The sequence below is a fragment of the Dermacentor variabilis genome, chromosome 1 (assembly GCF_050947875.1).
Source record: "Dermacentor variabilis isolate Ectoservices chromosome 1, ASM5094787v1, whole genome shotgun sequence".
Classification (NCBI taxonomy): domain Eukaryota; kingdom Metazoa; phylum Arthropoda; class Arachnida; order Ixodida; family Ixodidae; genus Dermacentor; species Dermacentor variabilis.
The window spans coordinates 40,300,625-40,326,101 of record NC_134568.1 but is presented as its reverse complement, the minus strand read 5'-3'; the positions used below and the strand labels follow the sequence as shown (position 1 = coordinate 40,326,101).

Sequence of the window (25,477 nt, the reverse complement as noted above, 5' to 3'; positions counted from 1 at the left end):
GCTTCGTGTGCGAGTTACTGTGGGGAAGCATGGCACCATAATGTCCACGCGATGCGCCGATGAGGGGGTTCAACGGTTCGACTGGGACGAGGATGGCGGGAAGTCCGCAGCTCTTAACGGAGTCGCCTGTGAACGACTACTGGTATAGTTCGTGATCAAAGATACGCTATGTCGCGATATTAAAACGCGTTTCTTCACAAAAATAGACACTTTTCACAGCCCCCGGCAACGTATAGCGTTTAGCACTCGAAACCCGCTTACCTCCGGTCACTATTGCTTCGAGCGTGTTTGGTAAACTGGGGACACGCGCTTACTATGGAGATGTCGCCTAATGAACTGCATATTTAGTAAATAACGCTGCATTTTGGCGATTTGGGAGATGAAATGGAACCTATAGATGTAAAAGAAAAGCAAAAAAAAGCAACCAAAGGGAGATAACTTGGCTTAATAAATTAAACGCGTTAAATTACCGTTTCATGATTTCTGAAATTCTTTTCACCAAATACCGTTAACTAATCTCTCTTTATGAAGATCTAGAGTTGCCGGCAAGCACAAGCAGAGACCTTCCTGCTTCTAGAGCGTCTTTGTCACTACTTGAGACTGGTGAGAAGCCTTCAACATCGTCTGGGCAGCGGACCTCTAATTCGGACATCCAACGGCCCGCATCGCTGCCGGTCCTCAACGAGACTGCGGACCAAAAGGCTGTTATCGGGCCAGTCGACAGAGACACCCAGGCCCTAGAGTCGTCTTTGTCGGCCGACAGCAGCTTTCTGACGGGCGAAGATCTTTCGTTTCTATCTGCGACAGCGCGTTCTGACAGAAGATGCACGAAAAACTGCAGTGCCGAAGATGACCTGTCCACGAGCCTGTCTGTTGGCCCGTCACTTTCCGCGAAGCCATTGCGCGTCGTGGACGGCGCCATTTCTGCAGGGGAAGGGGCAAGCTCCGCGGACGTGGACTACAAAACATGCGAGACGGAAAAATCTGTCTCAATCCAGACGCCTGCGGAAGCGTCGGTCTGTACCGTGAACGACAAGGCGTGCAAGGATGACAGTTCCTTCTGCCAAAAGCCGTCAGAAGGCACGAAGGATTCTCAGGCAACGGGCTTGCAAGAGATGGAAGGGTCGAAGGCCGACCGAAACAGGAAGGTCACCTGGAAGCGCATGTTGGGCAGGATGGGACACAGTGCGGCTGGAGCGTTTCCGCCACTGCGTTCGCTGATGGAGAGGTCGATGCTCTCCGAGCCCATCGCCCCCGTGCCGGTGCTGGTGGAGAGCGGCGTCACGGACGGCAGCGCTCTGTCGGCGTCCGCCTCGGTGCGAGGACCGGCGCTCAAATCCGCGCTGCTGTCCCCCAACCGCAGCAGGACGCGCAAGAGGACCACGCTGCTGGAAGACGGCAAGATTTTCTACCCCGGCGAATCTTCGCCGCCGAAGAAACCAGACCAAGAGAAGAAGAGTACGTCTCTTTCCGGGTCTCTTCATTTCTCTTTCGTCCCGTCGAATGTTGTGGCAGATGCGTAAACGTATAAACACGCGTTAGCATAGCCGAACGTGTTTGCTGTACCGTGAGTGTGGATAAATCTGTGACTCTCCGTAGGAATGCGACGAGCTATCGCTGATGCTTTATGACTATAGTTGCAGGAATGAAACCGCTGGATCCGTAATAATGGCTCAGGAATCCCAGGGGGGCGATGCTTTTTGTTTGTAATTATTTGTATGTTTGTGTGCCACAATATGCCGTGCATCTTATGCGAGTGGATGGGTAGAAAAGAAGAAAAAGACACAAATATGCACAAACACCTGGAGCTGTTGTATTCCTCTGTGTCCTCTGTTGTATTTCTCGGTATCCGTCTGAGCTACATGAACCAACTAGACCCATTTATTGCTTTGATAGATTATCGGGAAATGGTGCCAGATGTCCCGTGAAGGAGAGATAGCTACTAAATCTTACGTTGGCACTGGCGCTCTGTTTCAATAGAATGTTCAATATCGCTACATTATTTGGAAACTCACAGTCAAAACGATGCTCTCTTTAGAAGACGGAAACCTTTACTACAGTTAAAACAGGTTCCACTTGAGGAGCGTAGGTGCTCGTTGATTTTATATTAAAAGCACTGTTGGAGCTAGGAATTGTTATGATAGCTTGCTAGGAACTGGTCACGGCAGCCAAATGTTTTATTCGCAAACAGTTTTTACATACCTATTTTAGATTGTGTAACGCAGCATTGACTCTCAAAATTTAACCCTTGCATTTCCGACTGCGCTCGTAAATCAATTTCTGGGAGCAATTTTCTAGCGGTAGCCAGGGCGTGTGTTAAATACTCGTGTTGCAAGCGAAACATCAAATGGACTGTACAATGCATACGGACTTTTTGACGCAAATAAAACCGACCATTTAAGGTGGTAGACAACACAATCTTTTTTTTTTTAATCGGAAGTCAGGATTTAAACAACTTTTCTTTCCCGAATACGTATGTCCTATTTAGCTTAACAAACTATTTAAAGTGCAGAAAATGGTTCATCTTATATTTTGGCAGGTAATATTTTGTCATAAAATTTGGTAAAAGTGCTAGTCGTGCCAGCAGTGATACATAACTAACAAATTTCTGGATTGAGTAAATCTTTGGCATTTCTGTAGCTTAGTGCGAGACCTGTGAAATAAAATAGGATAAACGCATGTGATGAATATTGAGAAAGTAATGTTCGAAAAATTAAGCAAACTGAAAAAAATTGCCAGTTTTTGACAAAATTTATTTGCAAAGTGAGCTGTAAATGGAAAAATATCGCATAATTTATTTTATTCTAGGTCGTTGCACCTATCTCTATGTGATGTGAGTGTACAAAATTTAATATTAAAATGTTCATTAAAAAGTTTATCATAGTTTGCGTAACATGAGGTGTAGCAAACTCTTGTTTTGAGGAAAACGTTAACAAATGTGAAACCACGTGAAAGATTTCAAAAACTACACAGAGGCCGGAAATGCGCCAGCGTCGTAGCTGGAGCTCATGAGATGCACTAGAGTCTCCTTTTGTTTGTGTGCCTGCTCGGCGACAACATAAAATGAAAAATGTGTTTTGAATCATATTTATGTAAAAGAAATAGTACTACATGATTTTCGAATTCGCACTACGAGGGTATGGGTTGGAAAACTCACTGCCACTCCCGATGTAATAATGATAGGAAGATGATTTTTGGCGACACGTTGCTGAATGTTACAACATAGATAAAATGCAAAAACAAAAATAAATTTTGTGAAAAAAAATTAACTTTTGAATGTGGCCTACCACCGTAAGTAAACTAGTATTTCGTACACGAATGTGAACTATAGCGTATCGCCGGCGGTCGACTTGAGCTCTCATGATGCTTTTTGCAGTGCATTTCGTAGGCTAATTAGTTGAGTTTAATTATTCAAACTCTTGAACAGGCGTTCGAAAGCGTAAGTATTGTTCAAAAAAAGAAAAAGAGTGGTGTAAGGGCTTCTCAGAAACACCTGATGCAGCTCTTCATTTTTCAGTGTTTCAGAGAGAGCCCATAAATTCGAAAAGGTAACGTTGCTACAGTGTTACGTTCATGTAATGTAGCACATTTAGGAGCCTTTCTGAAGAATGAAGCTCTCAGCAGAGCCACGAAGAGCCGCCAATGCAGGCACCCAGCTTAAGCAGCGCAATGGAGACAGCCACGCAGGGAAACTTGTCTGTGAAGACAAACAGCCACGATAATCGCAATTCATAGGGGAAACAGTGGAAAGCTGAAGTACTCATGTTCACTTCTCTTACGGTCAGTATGCGGACGTCGTTCGCGAAAACCGGCCTTAATAGCCCTGCTGTCGAGGCGCGCAAACGATTAGTCACAACACGTTTTAGTCATATTTGGCAGGCTTTCTGAACAACCCCGAAATAAGTGGCACATAAATGACCGTACTTTAGTATAGACTTCTAGTCGAAGCCGCCACGGTGTTACATTATAGTACCAACTGCACCGAATGCTTCTGAACACGCACTTCTTCCAGTGGAACTCCTGTGCTAAAATTAAGATTGCTTCTTGTTGGCCTAGTTGGTTCATATTCACAGAAAAGATTAATGCGCGGGAAATTAAGACGAAGACAAGGTAAGAAAGATGAAACAACCGCCTAGTCTACTATTTCTAGCCCTGTCTTCGTCTTCATTTCGTGTTCATTAAAGGCCAACTGCAGCGAAATTTCCAACCGCGTAAAAGGCTTAGTTCAATACAGTGCACACGTATTCTCGCCTGCGTGCTAAATGCGACGTTTGGTAGACGAGCGGAAGCTTCACGAAAAGCTCGCGAAAATAGCCGTCTCGGATACTGAAACTTAAAAGAAAAAAAAAAAAGCTGCCATTACTAGGTCTCGCCGGAAGTGACGCATGACTTAGGGTGCGCGGCTTCTCAGCATGACCTCCAAGATCAGGCCGCGCCCGCGACTATCTGCGGTGCACTGAAAGATCTCGGAGGCCGTATGCTGGGACTTACGTCATAGCGACAGCCACCAGGTGCACGCGCCGTTTGTTTAGGTGCTTTTTAGAGGCTGTTAATAGGCAAACTTTGCAATAGCCAGTTTTGCCTCTTTGTCGAGATTGTTTATCGTATATGTGCTCATTCAGAACAAGTTTAACCAAAGAAAAATTTCGTTGAAGTTGGCCTTACTCTTTCCCTGAAACTAATATACAAAACATTGCATAATTTATCCTAATTTCAATTTCTCAGTTATTAGTACCTTGTGGGCCTGTAGTTTAAAAAGGAGGGGGGGAAATGAAATTTACCCAATAGTTTTATATATATAGTCCTCAAATTGGATGAATGGGAATGCAGCATGACGTGGGGTGAAAAGCAGTTTCAGTTCTTCGCTGTTTATATAGGATCCAAATTGAGTGCGCCGAAATGCGAGCGGGCTGGGATACGGAGTTTTGGGGTAGCTCCCAAACTTGACGGCTGGTTCACAGGGAATCGAAGATTTGAAGTGACCAACCGAGCACGAACGAGGCACACTTGAAGCTGGTGCCAACCTATCGAAAAAGCTTGTCCAAACGTTGGCGCCAGCTTCAAGTTTCCCATAATTAAGTAAACTAAATTATGGGGTTTTACGTGCACAAACCACGATTTGATTACTAGGCACGCCGTAGTTGGAGACTCTGGAATAATTGGAACTACCAGAGGTTGTTAACGTGCACCCAAATCCAAGTACACGGGTGTTTTCGCATTTCGCCCTCATCGAAATGAGGCCGCCGTGGTCGGGCTCAAGTTTCCCTTGTTCGTCCTCAGTTGATTAGTTGGGGTGGCTTGTGCGATGAGCTGATGTGATGAGCGGAAGACCAACCTGTGAATGATAAATTAGTGCAATTATGGGAAACATGAAGTTTGCTTGGAATTCGCTTGGGCAAATAAATGAGACATTTAAAGCGCGTCCCACGTAACTTTAGCCAAACATTCACAATATGCAAACACCACGTAGCTGGACAGAACAAAGCTAATGCTGTTTGCCGTCACTTGCAGATACTCATATTATTTTTTTGCATTGAGGCTAATTACATAACTGGTCTTAATTAACCAATGAGCTTCTCAAATATTGTAATTAGATAAAAAGTGTCAGCGAGAACATTGCAGAGCATCATGAAAAACTCCCGATACAGCTTTCTGTCGCTAAATACGTGCTACATAGAAGTGTTTTTCCGAACGGGAAATAAGCCCGCGAATACACGCAAAATTCCCGCGCGACGGCCCGCTCTAGGCAGTTTGCTTGTATTCGCGGACTTCTTTCACGCTCGGAAAAACACTTTTATGTAGCACGTATTGAGCAGCAGAAAACTTTATCGGGATTTTTTCATGTTGCTCTACAATTTTCTCATTGACACTTTTCGTCTAATTGTAATGTTTGAGAAGTTGATTAATTAACGCTAATTAAGTACTTAGACGGAATGAAAAAAAAATAATCTGAGTATCTCCAAGTGACGGCAAACAGCATTAGCTTTGTTCTGTCCAGCTATGTAGCATTTGCATACGTTTAAAGTTTGGCTAAAGTTACGTAGGGCATTTTGTATATTATTTGACATATGTGTGTAATACCGCTCGCAACCAAATTTCCTGAAAAACAGGAGCAGTTTGTAAATGAGAAGCAGCTCCTTTCGGGTATCCGGGTCACCGATGCAATGACACTCAAGAAAAAGGGGAACAAACATCACCAGATGCGCATGCTATGTCGTATTCGTTCGATGCGTTCGTATTCGACAGATGCGAGAAGGAGAGGTGCAACACCGCGCATTGTTTTTAAGGGCTGCAGAGATGGTGAGACTGACCATATAATTAAACAAAACAGTTCGTGTATAGGCTGCATAAATATAGAGACAATTATTATTAAATGACTGGACATTTTGGAGCAGGAGTAAGCAGTCCCGTGTTTGAGCTCAGATTTAATACTTTCCATAATTCTTTATTATGTTTTGAATACTGTAGGAGAAAAGAAAGAAAGCTGCTTAGAATTAGTTGTTTAGAATTAGAACTTCATTTCGGCCGCAATATAGTTACCTGTGCACACATGCTGTTAGGAAGTTTGGCCAAATAGCTCCTTTCGCTTATCGTTAAGGCGTCTTAGTGTGTTGTTATACCATGGGGAAAATCACCGTTCGCTTACCGTGACATAGCGAATGTAAGTGCTCCGTGAGTTCCGCGAAAAAAAGAACCAGTTGACTTCCACGGACTGTTTTGAAAGCTTAAAGCGAATGAAGTACAATATTTTGGAGGTTTGCTGTTTCTGCTCTGGTATAGTATTGTACAGGCTAATGGTAGAGGCTGACAAGTTTCTCAACCTTTGATGGGCTCGACGAACTAAACGACGAGCTAGACGAACCTTGGAGAACATCGCTAGGGCCAGGCAAATGAACGAGTGGAGACGCATTGTCGAGACGCGAAGAAAACACGAGATCGAGCGCACTAGTTTATTTTTTTTTCTCTCTAGCCGCATACAAGCTCTTTGAAATTGAATGTAAGGCACGTAGAGACGATATTGCTCCCGATAACATCATTTGAGGTTGCTGATGCCAGATCTAGCCATTGGTCAATACTCAGTGCTCAATAAGTGCTCAATACAAGTATTTCAAGTAATTTGACAGGACTAAGGGCGATGTGCTTTTAATCACTCATGGCTACAGTCTACCACGTAAAAAAATCTGGTTCTATAAACGCGAAACACCCTGCATAGTAATGATATCAAATGGTTGGCTACTATCACGTAGCCTAGTGATTAGTCGAATAAACAGCATCACGTCCACCTTTTTTTTTTCAGCGTCCACTAAGTCGTTGGGCTTATCTCCATTTCAGGAAAACTGTTCGTGCCTGAAGAGGACCGACATGAAGTGAGGGAAATATACTTTTGGAAAAAAGAGTAAGCATCGAAAAATTGCTCCATCTCTTTTGTAAAACTCGGGATGCCTTTTAATTTGGCGTGTGCATACGATCCAAAACGAAGCAAATGTACGACACTGACTTTCGGTGATTTTACGGTTCTTTGGCTCCGGTGTTCCGCTGTTCTTGAATATGGAATGAAAGAGACTGGCATTCTACCGGTAATGTCAAGCACGAGCACACTGTGTCCCTTCCCGTTTCCTGGAGCGATGCAAATCTTTTAGGATGAAATGTGCACATCAACGCTTCCTCCACAATATAACAGAATTATGTTCACGAATCTTAGGAGCATTGATTATGTACTGAACTGGTCGGCAACTGATTCCGTGAGCGATCGATTGGATGATAACTGGGCCTATAATGACTCCTAGGTTCACTAGGCATACATGCGCTACATTTACTCATGTTTCATTAAAAAGATCAGACTGCTCTCGCTGAGTTCAGTGAAAATTGGTTCATTATTTTTTTTTTGCAAATTTTGGACGCATTTCACGAAGTATTGAGATGCGGAATGACGTAAACGACCCTTGCACGTTTTCGCGGCGCCAATCACCTATAGAATACTATTATGACTGCCTCAGAAGCTCGCCGTTATTCCTTGAAAGGCTTTGCAACTTGAAAGACCGGTAATTAGGGAAAAGGGAAGGGTTTGGTGACGGTAATTAGGTAGGAATACCCGCACGCTTTGCTTTGTTGCATGTAGAAATGCCATGCTGGACACTATTTCTTTAGCAGCATGAGGATAAAAAATAACCATAACGCATTACTGGATACAACAAAAGAGGCGCAGAAGCGAAGGACCTGATTAAAAATTGTTGTTTGGATTGTTGCGAACGCAAAAAGTCAACAAAGTTGATGTCCCGTGTTTCCCGTACTCTATGACGTACTTTTCAGGCGGTATCACACTATACACAAAAAGCTTCTCCTCAGTGTGGTCGTCATGTGCGGTCTGGCATCTATAATGAACCTGACGAGCAATGGAGGCAACCTCGAATTTTTGCTTTACTTCAAGAGGTAGGTCATTGCTATGCATCTTACCTACACGACATCTTTTCTGCCTGCCACCTTGAAGTATACGCTATATGTATTGTATTGTTTGGTCCCAATGTGCAATGTGCTCGACAGTATCGTTGACAAACTCAACCATTACTGGTCTACATAAGGGTATTGTTTAGTACGCCTAACCCAGTCGTGTATAGAAAAAAATTTATTTATTTATTTATTTATTTATTTATTTATATGCATTACCTCAAATATCTGCTGGATAAACTTTATATAAAAGTGACGCCGAGTACACAAATGAACAGAAACGCAGAATAACCTCCAGCAGCAAGCTCAGAAATCAGTAACTTATCAAAACAGCAAGATAAAGAAACGCAGAAATCGGCCTCTATACAACGTTTGAAATAAAGAAAAGTAAAATGAAAACAAGAAACAAAGAAATAAGTATTGGATATGGAAATCGACAAGGACGGAATGTATTGTACAGAAAGGGTGGTAACAAGTTAACAGGTATATAACTTGGTAAGTAAAAAGGCGCAGAACTTCATAAACAACACTATATCACCGGCAGAAACATGGCAAAGAAAATGCCTCAGATATTGCAAGCAGATCACGTAATCAGGCGAGAAGTGATTCGGTGACAGACTTAAGACGTGCAGAATGAACGTGAACAATGATTCCGATAATAATTGCTCCGATAAGAATGCACACCGGCCATGTATAGGATGCATGTTGGTCATTAAGATCGCCTAACATGTGCGAAATACTGCGGGGACTACTTTTAATTGGCGCCAGTTCAAGGGACACTTTTCCACGACACGTGACAATACTGAGACTGAACACCCACTGATCTCTACCGTTATGCTGATACTGTAGGTGCAGAGGCCGAAGAAGCTGAAATAGGTACACTTGTGACAAATAGTAGCAACTGGTAGACGCAACCAGCGAACGTCAATGAAGTTTAGAGCAAGTAAAGGTATCTGAAAAATGGTTGTTAGCAGTGCTTGAATCTTTCGTGTGACTTTGGCAAGGTTTGGTGCTTTGTGCATTTGGTTTGCCAGTGTGGCTGAATATGCAGTTTTGAGAAGGTATAAGCATTGCAAGCAAGCGCTCACCAGTTATAGGCAAGTATTTATTTCCCGTACTGGATATGTGGATATGTATGCATGTCCTATTACTGCATCAGTTTCTGACCTATTTGGAGCATGCTCATGACATGTATGACGTGACGTGGCGGGCGAATATTAGAAGTTTCGAATAGGAACCGAAAATTAAATCCTTAACTATTCGTATTCGACAATGAACTATTTGGTACTTCTGAATATTTGAAACTAACCAAATATTTAGCGACAACCGACTCCTAATGTATGGTTACTGTTCTCCATCTTCTAAACAAAGTACCGCACATTATCAGAAGAGAAACAAAGAGAAATATTCTTTCGAAGGAATGCAGAAACAAGATGGATAATGCAAGTTTTGTTTACGATTTCGCGGCAGAAGTCTACGTGACATTCTGAGAGTATTGGTTGTAGCCTTTCACTTAATGATTTGGCAGTCTAGTCATGTAGCAGTTTTATCTTTTATGCGAAGACCAGATATGTTTTTTTCTTACAACTGACCCTTTCACGTGTGCTTACGGCACACAAGTCCTTCGGCAGCATTGCTTTTTTTTTTAACCACAACTTTCCGTTTTATTTCCGGCAACCATTTACTTAGCGCATTTGTAAAGCTCTTTTCTATACAGCAGCCATTCATTCGAAAGCGTGTTTGCGAGCATGCTCTAAAGATACTGAGAGACTATTCGTGCACTTTTTAATGACAAGTAGTAACTTTGTGTTTAAATCTGATTCTTTGTTCCTGATAGTACGCTGTTGCTATTTTTTCTTTAGTTTTTTTTATGGGAGGGGCGGGGAGGGCTAGTCAGTACAGGTGCCGTACTTAAGTAAGCACCAAAAAAGTTCCTGCTGTTAATATGCATATACGTCTGCGGCTGACTATTCGATAGTCGATTCGATGTTCGATAGCTACTATTCGTATTCGATTGGTTTTAGGAAACGCGGGTCTTCGCTCGACTCTAATAGATAGCTAACAAGTGGAGTGGGTGATTAGTTACCCTCATGTGCACTTACACCGTAAATGTAACACACTAATGTCCTGCAATAACGAGTACAATTTACCAGCGCTTGAACCTCACCTACCGACTTTAAAATCCGTAGTTAGTGGATATAATCCGGTAATCATATTGAGGACCCTTACCCCTGTGTGAGATAAGTAAACATACGTTACAAATACGGCGACTTCCTTGACAGAGACATAAAACGTTAGGAAATACAATGGCTTCCTCTGTACAATCACTTGTGAGGCTAGCGACTACTGGTTATTAAAAAAAGGGGGAAACAGAAAAGGGAAAACGAAAGACACTCAGTCGCGCGCTTGAATATGGTCAGCCTTGTTGAATTTTGTTCTCTCGCTGTATCTGCTTACCGAGTAGTGCATCCGTACCTTGAGAGAGTAGCCACTTACGCACTCCCGAGTGACATGAACTAGTTCAACTGGGCCGATGACTTAAGCATGTGCCCATACAGTTATTAGTCCAGCTTGTCAAGTTGCCCTGTAAAATGCCTCATGACCGTGGCTATAAGAACTTGAGCGGTGTTGCCTCTCCTAGTCTCAATGAAGCAGCTTTTGCTCTTGTCTTACCAAGATGTGAGCTGTGAAATACGATGACTGCTTAGAATCACCACGCTGATTTTCCTGTTCAGAAGCTTTCATGCGCGTATTTCTTGAACAGTAGCCAACTGGCATGAAATGAAGTTATGGCTTGCTGCTCCATACCACACACAAATGGCAAGATGCAGTCTGCAATATTTGCTACATCGGGGGAGAGCACGATGCCAGTAGTCGATAGTCGACTAACGTTACACCGTTATATAACCATCCGTCAATAATCTATATCGATAGTCTAATCACGATACCCTGAAGTGATCGCTACAAGCCGTGCTTTCCGAAAGATGGCCTCAACTTCTCTCTTCCTAAGCTTGCGAGTCATCGTTTGTAAAAACTATCTGAGATGGGTGAAACCTAGATAATGTGAGTCAAAGTAGGGTGCATGTTCCGCTTCATTGAATGTAGGAGATTGCCAGTAGTTTCTTCTTTCACTTGACGCTCAATTCACTCGTGGGAAAAATACATGTGGGAAGTCTTCCCAAAAGACTTCTCACATCTGCTTGGGTAGTTTATGGCACAGCATGCAGGTATTTTAGGGGAAGGAAAGAATGAAGGCCGACTGCCCGTGCATGCGAAGTGCCGCTGCAAAGTCGCGAAGCGTCGACTTCCGGGACCAGGCAGCCGCTTACTTCCGGTGGCTTAAGTAGAAGGATGTCGACGCGTCATCCAGCTCCCTGTAATAGAGATCGTGTAAATAGCTCATCCATATCGGCCATGGAACGGCTCGTATATTGTTGGCAGAATCGAAAGACATGCAGGCGGCAGCGCTGGTGTTCGCTGGTCAGCTTTGAGAGGCGAATGTCGCGACATTTTTGTCTGTCGTTTTTTCTGAAGTCAAGAGGTGAAGACGCGCACAATATATATATATATATATATATATATATATATATATATATATATATATATATATATATATATATATATATATATATATATATATATATATATATACAGAACGCTGAAAAGAAAATAAATCAGTTTCGGCCCATAGCTCCTTCCTCAACAACATGCCATTCTGAGAATGGTTTAATTTACAAAGAAAGAATAAACTCCAACGATTTCCCTTTTCAAATTTCGCGCCGGAACTGTGGCACCACTGACGTCAGCTTGAAATCATGGATTCCATAGTATATTCGCGTATTTGCGCCGCCCATGCGCCACAAAGCATCGCAAACGTTGCTAATTATAGTGAACGATTCGCTCTTAGCAGATCAATGACGTCACATTAAGGTGGCCCGCAAGTAAAAAGTCAATACGTAGCCACGTATCTTTCGTTAGTGTGTAATTTCTTACTTACCAAGCCTCTTATGACTGTAAGGACGGCCTATTTGCAACTACCTTGGGGTTATCATCTTAGCCAACTTCATGTTTTAAAACAATGCTTTCTTTCTCTGCTTCGCCACTTTGCGGTGGCTGACTGCTGCTGTCTTGCTGAGTAAATGACTTGGGCCAACGAGTATATGAAATTGGCAATGTGCCACTTGATATGCTTCCATTCCGCAGAATTCGTACATGCAACTATGACACAAGAGATATAGAAGCCTTAAATATATTTAGATATCTGCCGTTCTTTGTGCATCACCTACATTCTACCCCGTCGACAAGCACCACACATCACCTTCGTCATCGTGTGTCATAGCTAATCAGACAGACGATGACTCTGGGCTGCATGTATCATCCACATCTGCTGCTACCTCTACAACTCAAACAAGCCTCGCGTCATGTAAATTTCAACATCACTTTGGATTCGCGTATTTTCTCATCATTGTATGCCCGTAAAAGGGTTAGAGCGAGCGTTGTCTCAACAGTTGCTACGCAGCTACCTTCACAAAACAACTATGTTTCACTAATTCACAATGACCTCACTTATGGCTCTTTCTCTGCCCTCTTAGGAATTTTGGTCAAGATTCCATCATATCGGCGCAAAACTGGTGGATGCTCTTCCTCCCTATGGAGCTCCTTGCATTCCTCCTCCACTGGCAGTTCATGTGGAACACGTTTCTTCACCACTTGTGCGTATTCACTTTCTCCGCAGATGTACTGTAATGGCTCCAGTTTTTCGGAAGATGTCTCATGCTGGAATGCCATTTGTGAGAAATTGCAATTACGTTATTATGTTGTCTAATATAAGAGCGCCTTTAGGACATATCTATAGCACCATATTGTCAAAAAAAAAAAAGCTGTCTTTCTTAGTGCTGCGTTGTTACACCGCAGGCTTGGAAGCTTTTGGGTGTGACCGTAGCTCGAAGGATAAGTAGAAAGATGGGTCTAATAACGCTGAAAGAAAATTATGGACAACAAATTGGCTACGCGGTGTAACAAGAGACTAGGAGGAGCCTATCATGACAGCTCAAGTGCGCGTTATACCCGTATGCGAAACCAAATGCCCGCGTGTCGCATGTTGCGATCACCTCATGGTTGAACACTGGGCGCTGCTCCTCGGATGATGCGAATTTTCAGCAGCCCTTGATCCTACTCGTTATTATTTTGTGTCTCACACAAAAATGTAGCCGGGCTCCGCGACGCTGTCTCCGGTGACAGAAGTGAACATGTTGGCTACGTCGGCCGCCGTAAAGTCTTTTCGTTTTTTCCCCGTCCATCTACGCGCAAGCTTTGCCGCCGTGACGGTAGAGCCGGCCAGATCTCGTGCATGCGCAGTTGGCTCGGCATGGCGACACCGTAGCATTCGCAGTGAAAAACGTACTCGCGCATGCATAGATACCTGACAGGGGTAACGGATCGCGAATCACGGTATGCTATCAACTCTCTCTATAGTTAGATGCAACGCTGCAGAAGGTATACAGCTACTTGCGCGCTTTGCGTATTCACGTGAAAAAACTAGTGCATCATGCATTAGAAGAACAACAGAATTGAACGTTACACTCTTCCAGGTAATAATTAACGTTACACTTAAAGAAAGTTATGCACTAACGAATAATTACGCCAGTTCTGCGCAATTATGTTGTATTGCTCTCTTTTCACTGGCACTTTTCGCCCTCTTTGTTCTGTTTCACCAATGTTTCACAATTGCTTTCGAGAAAGAATTCTTCTTGCCTTGGTTGATGTTTGAATTATACCACGTGTTCTACAATGTTCATACGTGCAACACCTCCGAGATCTCACAACAAGGCGTCCGAATGCATCTGAGCGCAGGCGCACTCCCGAGCGCGGGAACATAAACGTCACTGTGTCCGTGGTTGCAAAGCGGCAGCTACACGCCATCGATGCATCGGAGCGGGGATGAACGCCACGCTACCTAGGACGTGACCCGGAGGCGTATATTGAAAATCTGGAAGGCACAGCGCCTTAACAACTGTAGTTGAACGCGATTGCCTGAAACGCCGCCGGCGGACTCTCTGGCGTCGTAATTCCCACAGCAGTGAGGATTATTGCCTTTGCGTATCGTCCCCAATAGGTTAGGTTTGGCTAGGTTAGGATTAGGTTAGGTTAAGGTTAAGGTCAGGTCAGTCAGGTTAGGTTAGGTTACGTTTGGTTAAGGTTAGGTTAAGTTAGGTTAGCCCGAAAGGCTTTAGGTTGGCAAGGCGTACTCTCCAAGCGGTTGCAAGGGTGTCGAGCGTCGCCGGCGGCGTTTCTGCCAATCGCGTTCAACTGCGGTTGCCAAGGCGCTGTGCCTTCTAGAATTTGCAATATATGCGACCCGGAGTTCGACACTATTGGCGCTGTTGACATGCCTCAAATGCTATACATATACTGACCGTCGCCTGGTACCTGCTTTGTTCGCGGCGCCGCTTGCCATTTTACAGATATCTTTGTTACGACACTCAAAAGACACTGCGGGAAGTTCACTCGGTGCGTATATTCCAGTCATTACATGTAAAAATGAAGGGAGTTATCCACGCAATGTGTCGAACTGACATCGTTTGGATTCACAGTTGTATGTCATAATCGTTTGGCTCCGAAAAACACTGAGTGGTGTTTTTTGATATGGAACTTCTTGAGGCAGCTCCTACAGCGTTGCACCTTAAGTATGTATATGAAACGGAATATAATATATTCAACGAATTGGAATTCAGAAGAAAGAAAATAAGGGCTCTGCACGTTCAACAACAGGCCGACAGTGCAGCATATAGGTTTTTTGCCGACGAATTTTTTGTCTTAATAATCCAAGTTTGAATAACGAGAGCCCATGTAAATCGTTGTGTTAGGAAAAAAACGATTTGTGAAGTACTGCGTTAAGTCTAATTCAGAAGTAGATACAGATAAGTTGGGGACTCGTTTTGTGCAAACAGAGCATCCTAAATGGGGCCAATTGGTTTTTCCCCGAGTCATATATTTCAAAGCCTAGCCGCAAAATCTATAGCGAAATTGCAGATATAGTCGTGTCCAGCCATAATATCCTAGTGTTCGCAGAGACCGAGCGCAAAAGCGCTTGGAGTTTTGTTTTTGCGATAACGGGAGCACTAACTGGTTTGGCACCCCAGCACGGGCTAGTTTCTTTCTCCGCATTCAACATTAAGTTCCCCGATTTGTCCCGCACAGTTACATATTTGGCCTTCGCACCATCGCGGGAACTTCAAGTTTCCGAATCCTTTCAGTGGGCGTGGAAGGTTGTGGCGGCCAGATTGTGGTGGCGCGGTGGCGAAATCAAACACAAGTGTGAAGATTATTCTTTATGCTGTGGACGTATTTGTAATGATTACTTTCAATACAAATTCTTTTTGCTCTTCCTCCATGACTTCCACGAAGTCGCGCCCACGCTATCGCCGGGTACGTGCATTAGGTGAAACAGATGATAAGAAATTAGTATAGTTGTACGAAAACAATTTCTTTTTTTTTTAAATAAAGGCCCCCGGACTCAAACCTCGTCATTTGAATTCAAACAAGCCAGCTTTTTTGACCGAAAGAAGAAGGCTTGAGGTGATCAAACGGTGGCCGAGCAAGGAATGTCGCTGCAGGCAACGTTTCGACGTGGGGCACTGACGAAGACACGTACCTTTGTTGAAACGCTGGCTCGAGCGACGTTTCCTTGCTCTGTACCACTGTTTGTCTTTCGCGTGTTCTATTATGGGACTCATAAGAATTGCTGCTTGGTTTATATGCAACAATGACATGCACAGAAGCTGAGCTGATTTACATATTTAAAGAAATGCCATTTAACGCACCCTGCGTATTGTTACAAGTGTGCACCTTCTCACTGTTCCTTTCTAGTGATGCGCCTCAAACGTCCGCGACGAGTGTTGCCATCAAGTTGCACATCCAGAAGTGGAGAAAAGACCTAGGTGTGTTAAGGTAATTAGGCCTGTGGGCCTCGAGTGATAACCCGGTCTGGTGCATCAGTCTCTTCCACGCTGTGAAGGCGTGCAGGTATGCGCACACAAGCATACACCATTATTTTATTTTTCCATTAGGCCTTTTGTTCACACAGTCACCTCCAAACTATTCGTACTGTTTGACTCAGCATTTCATTGTAATCAACATTTTACGGGATTCGTTGATAGTTATCCGCCATTATAACGTAGTCAAACAGTACCTAGTTTTTCGTTTTGAGGGATACATATTTTCCTTTCTTACTTTATGGCGTATATTGAATAAATCACTTCCACGTAAATCTTGCACCATTCATTGTATTGCCTCACTAAAGACCCATAAGTGAGGACTCAACCGTTCGTTTTATCACCCCGACGTGACCAGCATGAAAACATACAACGCACTGTCATTGTGATAAGCAATTCTCTGGGCCCATATAAAAAATACGTTAAAACTGGGCATATCTATCTATCTATCTATCTATCTATCTATCTATCTATCTATCTATCTATCTATCTATCTATCTATCTCTCTATCTCTATCTATCTATCTATCTATCTATCTATCTATCTATCTATCTATCTATCTATCTATCTATCTATCTATCTATCTATCTATCTATCTCAAATACCCTCAAGGTCCGAAAGCGTTACAAAAAGGAGTGGTGAAAATACATACCCTTTCAATTTAACAAAAATCATGGTAAAGATCCGACTTGAAGTGGATACAGGCCGTGATGAGAGCGATAGAAACAGGAAGGTGGTTCCAGTGGACTCTTGTCCTAGGGATCAAAGATCCGTTAATCAAGTTCGTAAGGTAAGCAGGCCAATCGTTTCTTAACAGATAGTTTTAGCGTGTCCGGTATCCTGCTGAGCAGAGGCGAAAACGTAAAAGGCCTGCACGGTGCACCCACCTGGTGGCGTAGAGATCAACCAGAGAAACAGCTAATATTGCAGTAACATAGGATATTTCAGTTTGCTGCTGGAGTAAATTTTCGGCAGCAGCGTAATCGTATTGCTGCTGAAAATTTACATCAGCATGTAGCGAAGTAGAATACACTTGGTTACTGTAATATTGGTTATGTGTTTATGTAATTGAGTGCTGCTCCACCATGTGGCTGCACTGTGTAGGCCGTTTACGTGTGCGCCTCCGCTCATCCGGTAAAACGCCCAGTCCGCTTGCGTTCACCCAAATACTGGACACGCTAAATCTCTCTGACGTAGCATTCTGACCTTGGTGAAATGTTAGTAGGATGAGATAAAATTGGTTCTTTCTAAACAGGATTATAATGATATATTTTGACAGAGAGATGCGGGAATACTCACAACGCGTTGAAAGATCGAGCAGGTTTAATCTGGTCTTCCTCGACGTGACACTGGCACGACGCGATTAAGTGGATGGAACGTAACAAGTGTCTAGATTTCGAACGATTTCAAGCGTGTTCACAAGGTTAGGCTGACCGGGGTCATGAATGGCAGGTGCATATACTAATTTTCATCGAACGAGTGTTTTGCAAAAGTTAGGTTAAAGGGCCCCTCACCAGGCTACATAGAAAACTTGAGTTATGCGTTAGAAGTTGTTACAGGCCCTCTAAGTAGTGTTCTGCGGCAAGAATTTTTCAAATTAGTGTACTAATAGCAGAGATAGAAATATTTGAAGAGCCGCGAACCCATGATTTCAGGAGGCGAGCGCCACCGCCAACATGGACACTCTCTCCGCTTGCCCCGCTAGCCTCCGCAAGCTTAATTCCTTCCCTGTGTTCTCTCAAGCCGTAGCCGGAGGATCGCGTGACGAATACGTCATGGGCGCCTCGTTCGTTCTTTTTTTTCGCTCTCTCGCGTTTTTGCTGAGTGGCGCACTTCCAGTGATGGTCTCGCACGCGAGCTGTTGCATTTGTATCGTTCCGCGCTGCGGATGATATTGCTCGCTCTGCGCGAGAACAACTGATTAGCGGTATAAGACAGCTCCACAATCACGAGCGCTGAGGCAGACGCGAGAGGATGAAAGAACATGATCGTGGCGCTGAAACATGCTAGAAAGTGACACACTTTCGTTCTCTGCACGCGCGACTGCATGACGTGGAAACGAGCAGACGAATCGAAAGTACATCTCTCTTGCTACGGTACGAAATAAAACGAAAACACACAGGCAGTTGCTTTGTATGTTCTATTATTTCTGTCAAATTTAATTCGTCTATTGAAGCAACAGATTAATGAAGTGACTTATGTTACCTTAAATAATTCTTGAAGTTACGTGTCAATGTGAGCGACGTCACAGCACCCTTGTGACGTCGCACTGGTGCGATTGATGTCGACTCTCCGGCTGGGAGCGCAACGCCCGCAAGGGGAAATGCAAACGGCGTTTGCTTTGAAATTTAAGCTCTTTCCGTGGCGGGTTGTGATGTAACACTTAGTAGACACAATTGTTTGCGCGCATATTATGCACTATGCTTGTCAGGGCAGCATGGCCAGACCTGGTGAGGGGCCCTTCAAGGGAAGTCAGTACAGAGTTGGAATTCCGCCGCAGATAGCCGTAAATGCGGTTGGTGCTGTTAGAATTGTAGTCGTCCTGGGCATGCCATGAGCGGTAGTTCATAACTTTAAGACCAAAGTACTTCTAGCACGTCATAGGTAACAGAGGCAAACCACTGAGAGTACGGTTCAGCGCAGTGTCGATGTGAAATCAACGACATACTATCGAGCTCAATATGAACGTATAGGCTCACGCTCAGTAGGCGCAAGCACGTGGGAAATCGCTCACCGAGGTTGGAGAGCGGCGCCGATGGGCGCTGTCTTCTCAAGTTAAAGAGAGAGGGTTCCACTGTTCTTTTTTCCAATAGGTGTCCTTCATGCCCGCCTTTACCCTATCTCCCAATTCGCAAAATCTGGACCTCACTCTCTCACGAAAGCGATAAGGATAGACGGTGGCCGCCTCTTGTGCGATTCTATACGTCAATTAACTTCAACCGGTGAAATATTGAAGATAAGGGGCAGTGAGTTCTCACCGACGCTTATATTGCGGATACTGCAATCGCACGCAGGAATGCAGAAAAAGCGGCGAAGGCAGGCATTGAGCAGTAATCCAGACACTTACGTGACGACGCATCAAGAGGCGGTAAATGAAGCATACAATTCTGAGATGACGGCTGTTTTCAGTTACAGAAACTTTGATGATAGCCAGGTCGCACAAAAGGTGGCCACTAATCTGTTAAGATTATTTTCCTGATAAAAAAATTTTGTCCTCAAGTCTGGGAGAGAGCGCGAAAGCAAGCATGAAGGTGCGATGTTCAAAGAACTAACAACAGAACCCTCTCCCTTTAAGTTAGGAACATGGTGACAATCGGCGCTACTATCCAATCTGGGACAGCGCTCTGCCTCGCGCTCGCTCGTTGTAGCTCATACTGAGCGCGATAGTACTTGTAATCAGTTTACAGTTTTCTATATTTAGCTTCCTATCCTATTCGGACACCTCTTATATATGGTCAATGCAGTGTTGGAGCTTATTACAGCCAGATGTGTCAGTCATTTTGTGATACAGAACGCAGTCATCCGCCGATAGTTTAATTAACGACAATATGAGGCAGTTAGGAAGGTCATTAATATAGATCGCAAAGAGGAGTCGTTCAACAACCGACACCATCCGCACGCCAATTGTTCACCCAGTGCGCCTGTACGCCTGTTTTTTAGTATAATTGTTTCATGCGTGACAGTATATTATTCGCGAATACGGCCTGCCAATGGCCCAAAACACTTATGAACAGAATGCTTTGCGAATTTGGCCCCTGTTCTGTTCATCATGACTGAATGATGTGCAGAATCACCGCTAAGTGATGCGAAATAATTTCTCTCTTCCGTGCCATTGCGCGAGCAAGCGAAGTTTCTGTGCTTTTATTATTTTTTTATGAGGTTTTGCCTGCCTAATTCACGATCTGATTATGAGGCATGCCGTAACGGAGGACTCCGCAAATTTGGGCCTACTGCGGTTCTTTAACGTGCACCTAAATCTAAGTACAGGGGTGTTCTCGCATTTCGCCCCCTTCCGCACTTTTAAGAGATTCTCTAATGCTTCGGTCAATATATTTTCTGATCATTAATAACTTTATAATCCTGCGGCTATGCCGTTGGCGGATTCAATGCAGGTCTCCTAGGATGGACCACTGAAGTGTGCGATCTTGTCTTATCTTTCTGTGCCGGAAACTGCGTGAATTTACTAACATTTTTTTTGTACTCCTCAGCCTCCTAAAGGCTTTTGTTTTTCTTCGAAGCGACCATCAATCAAACGAAAATCATCTGGTCTTGCAGGGTGGCAGAGTTCGTGCCAGCAGTGCTGATCGTAATTTGGTTGGGCATATACGTCGCATCGGTCTCAGGGATGATCCTAAATACACCGTGCGTACCTTCAGATAAACTGCATGAGAAATTATTATTGATTAAGTGGCGTTTTGTACGTGCTCATTCTGGTGTCGTTCATTGTTCTTTGATTCCTGTGTTCACACATTATTTTAGTAGAGAAAGAAAAAATCCAGTCACAGAGTTACCATGGCACTTGTATACAATTTCCAATGGTTACTCATGGCTAACAGGTCATAACTGACCTTCTTACGCCAATGATGTCAAAACGACTTAATCGTGTAATCAGTTCAAACACAGTACAACCTCGCGTCGTCGATATTATAAAGTAATCCGGCTAAATTTTCCGCACTGGCTTGATACAAAAGACCCTGAAAACGCGTGAAATTTTGATTTTGCATGGAACTTAGAAACACACTGCAAGATTTTTATGTTGTGCATATCTATTTAACAGGGTAAGTAAAAACAGAGAATCGTAGATGGTGTTCAAACCAATGTTGGTCGTGAGCTATGGTCTATCAACACAACTACCGAGATGTCTGTAAATGAATCTGCTTTAAAGTTTTGAAGTATTTTTCCAAGAAAATGATTCGAATAGAAGTATATTTGACGTACGCAAGGAAGTGCGTGTTCTGAAGATAATATTTATTCCTCATATCAGGATATCACGCTTAAAAGCGCATTAGAATGCAAGCAGTTTTCTTCACTGTGGTACTTTTTCGTGCAATCTCAAGTTCTTACAGAATTTAACGCGGAAGATGTGGTCATTCTGGGTTTGGCCGCGCATGATATGAACATACAATGAAGTCATAATGGCCCATGCAGCAACATTGACTTTTGCAGCTACCGACACGCCGACGCACACTTCTAATTCTAATCAGAAATTGGTAACACTGGTCATGAAACTTAATGAATTAATCAATTTCTACCATATCGATAGAAGTTTACCCTACGTTATGCTTATTCAAAGAATTGTTCACAATGGCGCTTTTGCCTCAAACACCGCTGCCACTGCCGAAAGCACTGCTTGAAGACCACAACGTCTCCATTCGAATATTGTCTGGCTTTTCGAGTATTTTCATTTAAAACAATAAAATTTTTTGTTGGTTCTATCTGAGGACGTAGATAAGAAGCAGACAAGCATGGATGGGCACAGTTTGGGTTTGACCGGGCGCAGGCGCGGGAATCGTCGTGGGCCAAGTCAGTTCATTTAACATTCGTTTCCTTTTCTTGAAAGAAAAAACGATAGAATAAATTCTGAGGTTTTACGTTTACAAGGCACGCCGTTGTCGGGGGCTTGGGTTGCTGGGGTTGTTTAACTTTCACCAAAAAAAAAAAAGTTGATTACGGGGTTTTGCGTGCCAAAATCACGATCTGATTATGGGGCGCACAGTAAGTTTGGGCCACCTGGGGTACATTAACGTGCGCCTAAATTTAAGAACACGGGTGTTTTCGCATTTAGCCCCATCTAAATGCGGCCGCCGTGGCCGGGATTCGATCCCGCGACCTCGTGCTTAGCAGCCCGACACCATAGCCACTAAGCATCCACGGCGGGTATTTAACGTGCACCCAATGCATGGCACACGAGCGTTTCCTTGCGTTCCGGCCCCATCGGAATGCCGCCGCGTGGATCGAACCCACGACCTCAGGCTAGGCGGCACAACGTCATTGCTACATGGGCGATTGCGGCGGGTCTCTTTTTCCTGAAGTATGGCGGTGGTTGGAGAGGTGAGGAGCTACGAACGCTACAAGCTGTGTGATCAGGGCCTGTTCTTGCCCTGATCACACAACGTATACTTGTGCATTATGGCTATTCATTCTAGCTCTTTATCAGCGTCGCTGTTAATTATCGCCGCGATATATGAAACACCAAATCTGATTCGAATGTGGTCTGCCACTCACCGCGTGTAAAAGCTTTATTGGCACCTTCTTTTACGAGCAACAAAACAGCACCACATCAGAGACAGTGGCGGCGTGAAATGAAATAAACTCGTAAAGGAAGTTGAGTAAACAATCATTTAAATTGAATGATGGTCCGCAGGGGTGGTCATTCAGAGCACGTCGATGATTTCAGTACTAGCTACCTTTCTCCATTTTATTGACTTATCGGGCCTGTCAATTTTGCGTAATAGTTCACTCCACCCGCACGGTGGAAAGAAGTAATTAATAAATGAAAAATGAGGCGTCCACCCAGAAGTAGCTAAGTGCTACAAAGGAAACCTGTATTGGTTCTTCGAAAGTTTCCTCATTTTCCCTTTATTAATGACTTCTCTCCACCTTGCGGATTTCCGCAGAACTATTACATCAAACTCTTGCCTTTGCTTCGAGTTGTTGACAAGTGGGTCATTCCACGTCAACTGTTCTAACCTTGGCGCTCGACAATCAGCGATTTCTTTGAAAAAAAATTGAGGACTATCTGTTTAAAGCAAGAAGTATTTCTGTAAAATATTCTTGCGAAAAAAAAATTTTCAGCACCGCTAGGAACATGTGAAGTTTTTTTAGAAAGCGCGAAAGTATGAATCGTAAAACGCATTGTCAAAAAATTTTCTCTTCTTAAATTAGGCGAGCACACAATTTTTCCTTGAGAATGAAGATATGCTTTTCACCTAAAAAAAAGGTGTTATCGATCTTTACGTTGCCGTGAGTTTTTTATACGGCACTAGATATGCAAAATTTGGTGCATATGGGGATTTTTTTTGCAGAAAGATAACTTTTACCGAAAGGTTATATTTTGTAGTAACTAATTGCCAGCAAGTTGTACTGTAAGTGAAAAATAATTTGGGACGAATATGACATGAAATGGCCTGTATAGCTGGCGACAAAGTTGCAAGAAAGTTAGTTTTAGCCTATGTTTAGTCGTAAATTTTAGCATTGAGGTGGTCTGCGTAAAAATACACTAAATAGTGTATTGATTAGAAGCATTCATTGTATACAAAAAGAGAAACTTTTATCAAATTACTTTTTGTTTTAAGCAAGAAAAACATTTATGAATTTGTGTTATACCGGTCTCTGTGCTTGCACGTGTTTCCCCTTCGTAGGAAAGCGTCCTAGCGGTAAGTAGAACTTGCGCGGACGCAAAATTTCCTGAGTCGATGGAGGAACATCTAGACATGATAATCAGCTCCTCAAGTTTTTGCTTGAGTGCTTTATTTGAAATTATTAGCCTAGCCAATAAAAAACGCGAGCCCCAATCGAGCGCATTTAACAGGATGTCGCCGTACAGCGACGGCTGCATAGCGTCGTCATGCGGCATCGGAAAGTTACGCCAGTGAGTACAGAGCGCAGTTACGTACACTAAGATTTAGAAATGGGCGAAAACTTTGTGAATAAGAAAACAATCCGTTGCTTTATTGCGGCAAATATGTAGCAAATATCAGACAACAGAATCGTGTTCTGGCGACCATGTTGGCGATGATGTTAGAGGAGTGATGTCGACTCGTCATTAAATGTTTTGGCATGCTTAAGTTCAAACTACTGCATTTAAAAAGATGATGTAAAGAAATTAATACGTTTAGTTGCTCGCCCTCTCTGTCTTTCTTGTAGTTGAATGTTAAATTAAGACCGAATGAGGCAGTCCGCTGACCTTTGGGAAGCGCCGGATTTAACATCCAGTCTGCGATAACGGAAGAAAAATATGGCAAGGCTCGTTCGAGCTATCGACTGTAAAAATGTTGCGCCTGGAATCAGCGGCTCTGCAGCTCGCCGGAGCAGATGGGTGCGAAGTTTGAACTTGCATTCTTACGAACCACCGGAAGTGTGTGCTGCTGACTCGCGTCAAAACAAAGCCGACGAAACTTCTGTAGCAGTTTTAGTGAAGCAGACACGCTCCGGTTTTTTTCCGTGGCACGTTGAAGAAGACGATGAAGACCCGCGCCGTGGTTGCTTGAGTGTATATGTTGCTGGCTGACACTCACCCTCACAGACCCAACTTTCAAGCTTACACACCCCACTCAAAAGCCAGCTTTTTTCGCGAACTAGATTTTTTGCGAAAAAGACACCGGCGGAAAAATCTTATCTCACTTTTCAGAGACCGAAGGTAGCTGCGAAAGCTTCGTGAGCGCGGTTGCTATGGCTGTGTTGACATTTGGGGTAACCGTCCCAGTGCTCTTTTGCGAAAAACAGCACGTGAGATCCGCCACACTCTCTGCCATACGTTCGGGCTGGTCGGGGCCTGTCCTGGGTTCGCTTCCTCCATGTCGGATACCATAAACGTGTGCCAAATAAATAGCATGCGTTTTTTTATTCCTGCTTTCCGACATATGCAAAAATGAGTGCGACAACTCTAAACACGGATGTACAAGAAGCCTATTAAGTACAACCACGAAGAAAAGTATCTGATGTTGTTCTTATTCTATAACGCAAAAGTGGCACAGTCAAAACTGTAATCCTCTAGGCGGATCTGGATGAGTCTTTCCACGCTTCAGCATATATAGTCTGACTTCTCTGGCAGATATCACCCATAAAAGTTCTGATGTCTTGCTAGAGCCACTACAGAAATTCATTGTAGCTGCAGGTACCGGAAATATTTGCACTTGAAATCTCCGTACCTTTATTTAAAGCAATTATTGTAGCCTTTTAATGCCTAAGAGACGTCATTCTTACCTTATTCTAAACATTTTTGCAAGAAGACCACCAGGGGAAGTGTAAGCATTGAAACCTACTAGGTTTTTTGTGAAAAAATATAACGCATCTGAGAAGCATAGGAGCGCGTTTTA

At 43.6% G+C, this 25,477-nt stretch overlaps 1 protein-coding gene across 1 annotated transcript in view; it reads left to right on the top strand.

The window, feature by feature from the left end:
• The window catches only part of LOC142576631 (Na(+)/citrate cotransporter-like), a 40,345-nt gene that overhangs the window by 5,564 nt on the left and 9,304 nt on the right, over positions 1-25,477 (top strand). The window contains exons 4-8 of the mRNA XM_075686843.1: positions 7,333-7,396; positions 8,311-8,430; positions 13,038-13,157; positions 16,315-16,395; positions 20,715-20,801. Coding sequence (XP_075542958.1) covers positions 7,333-7,396; positions 8,311-8,430; positions 13,038-13,157; positions 16,315-16,395; positions 20,715-20,801 — 472 coding nt within the window. The remainder of the gene's footprint in view (positions 1-7,332; positions 7,397-8,310; positions 8,431-13,037; positions 13,158-16,314; positions 16,396-20,714; positions 20,802-25,477) is intronic.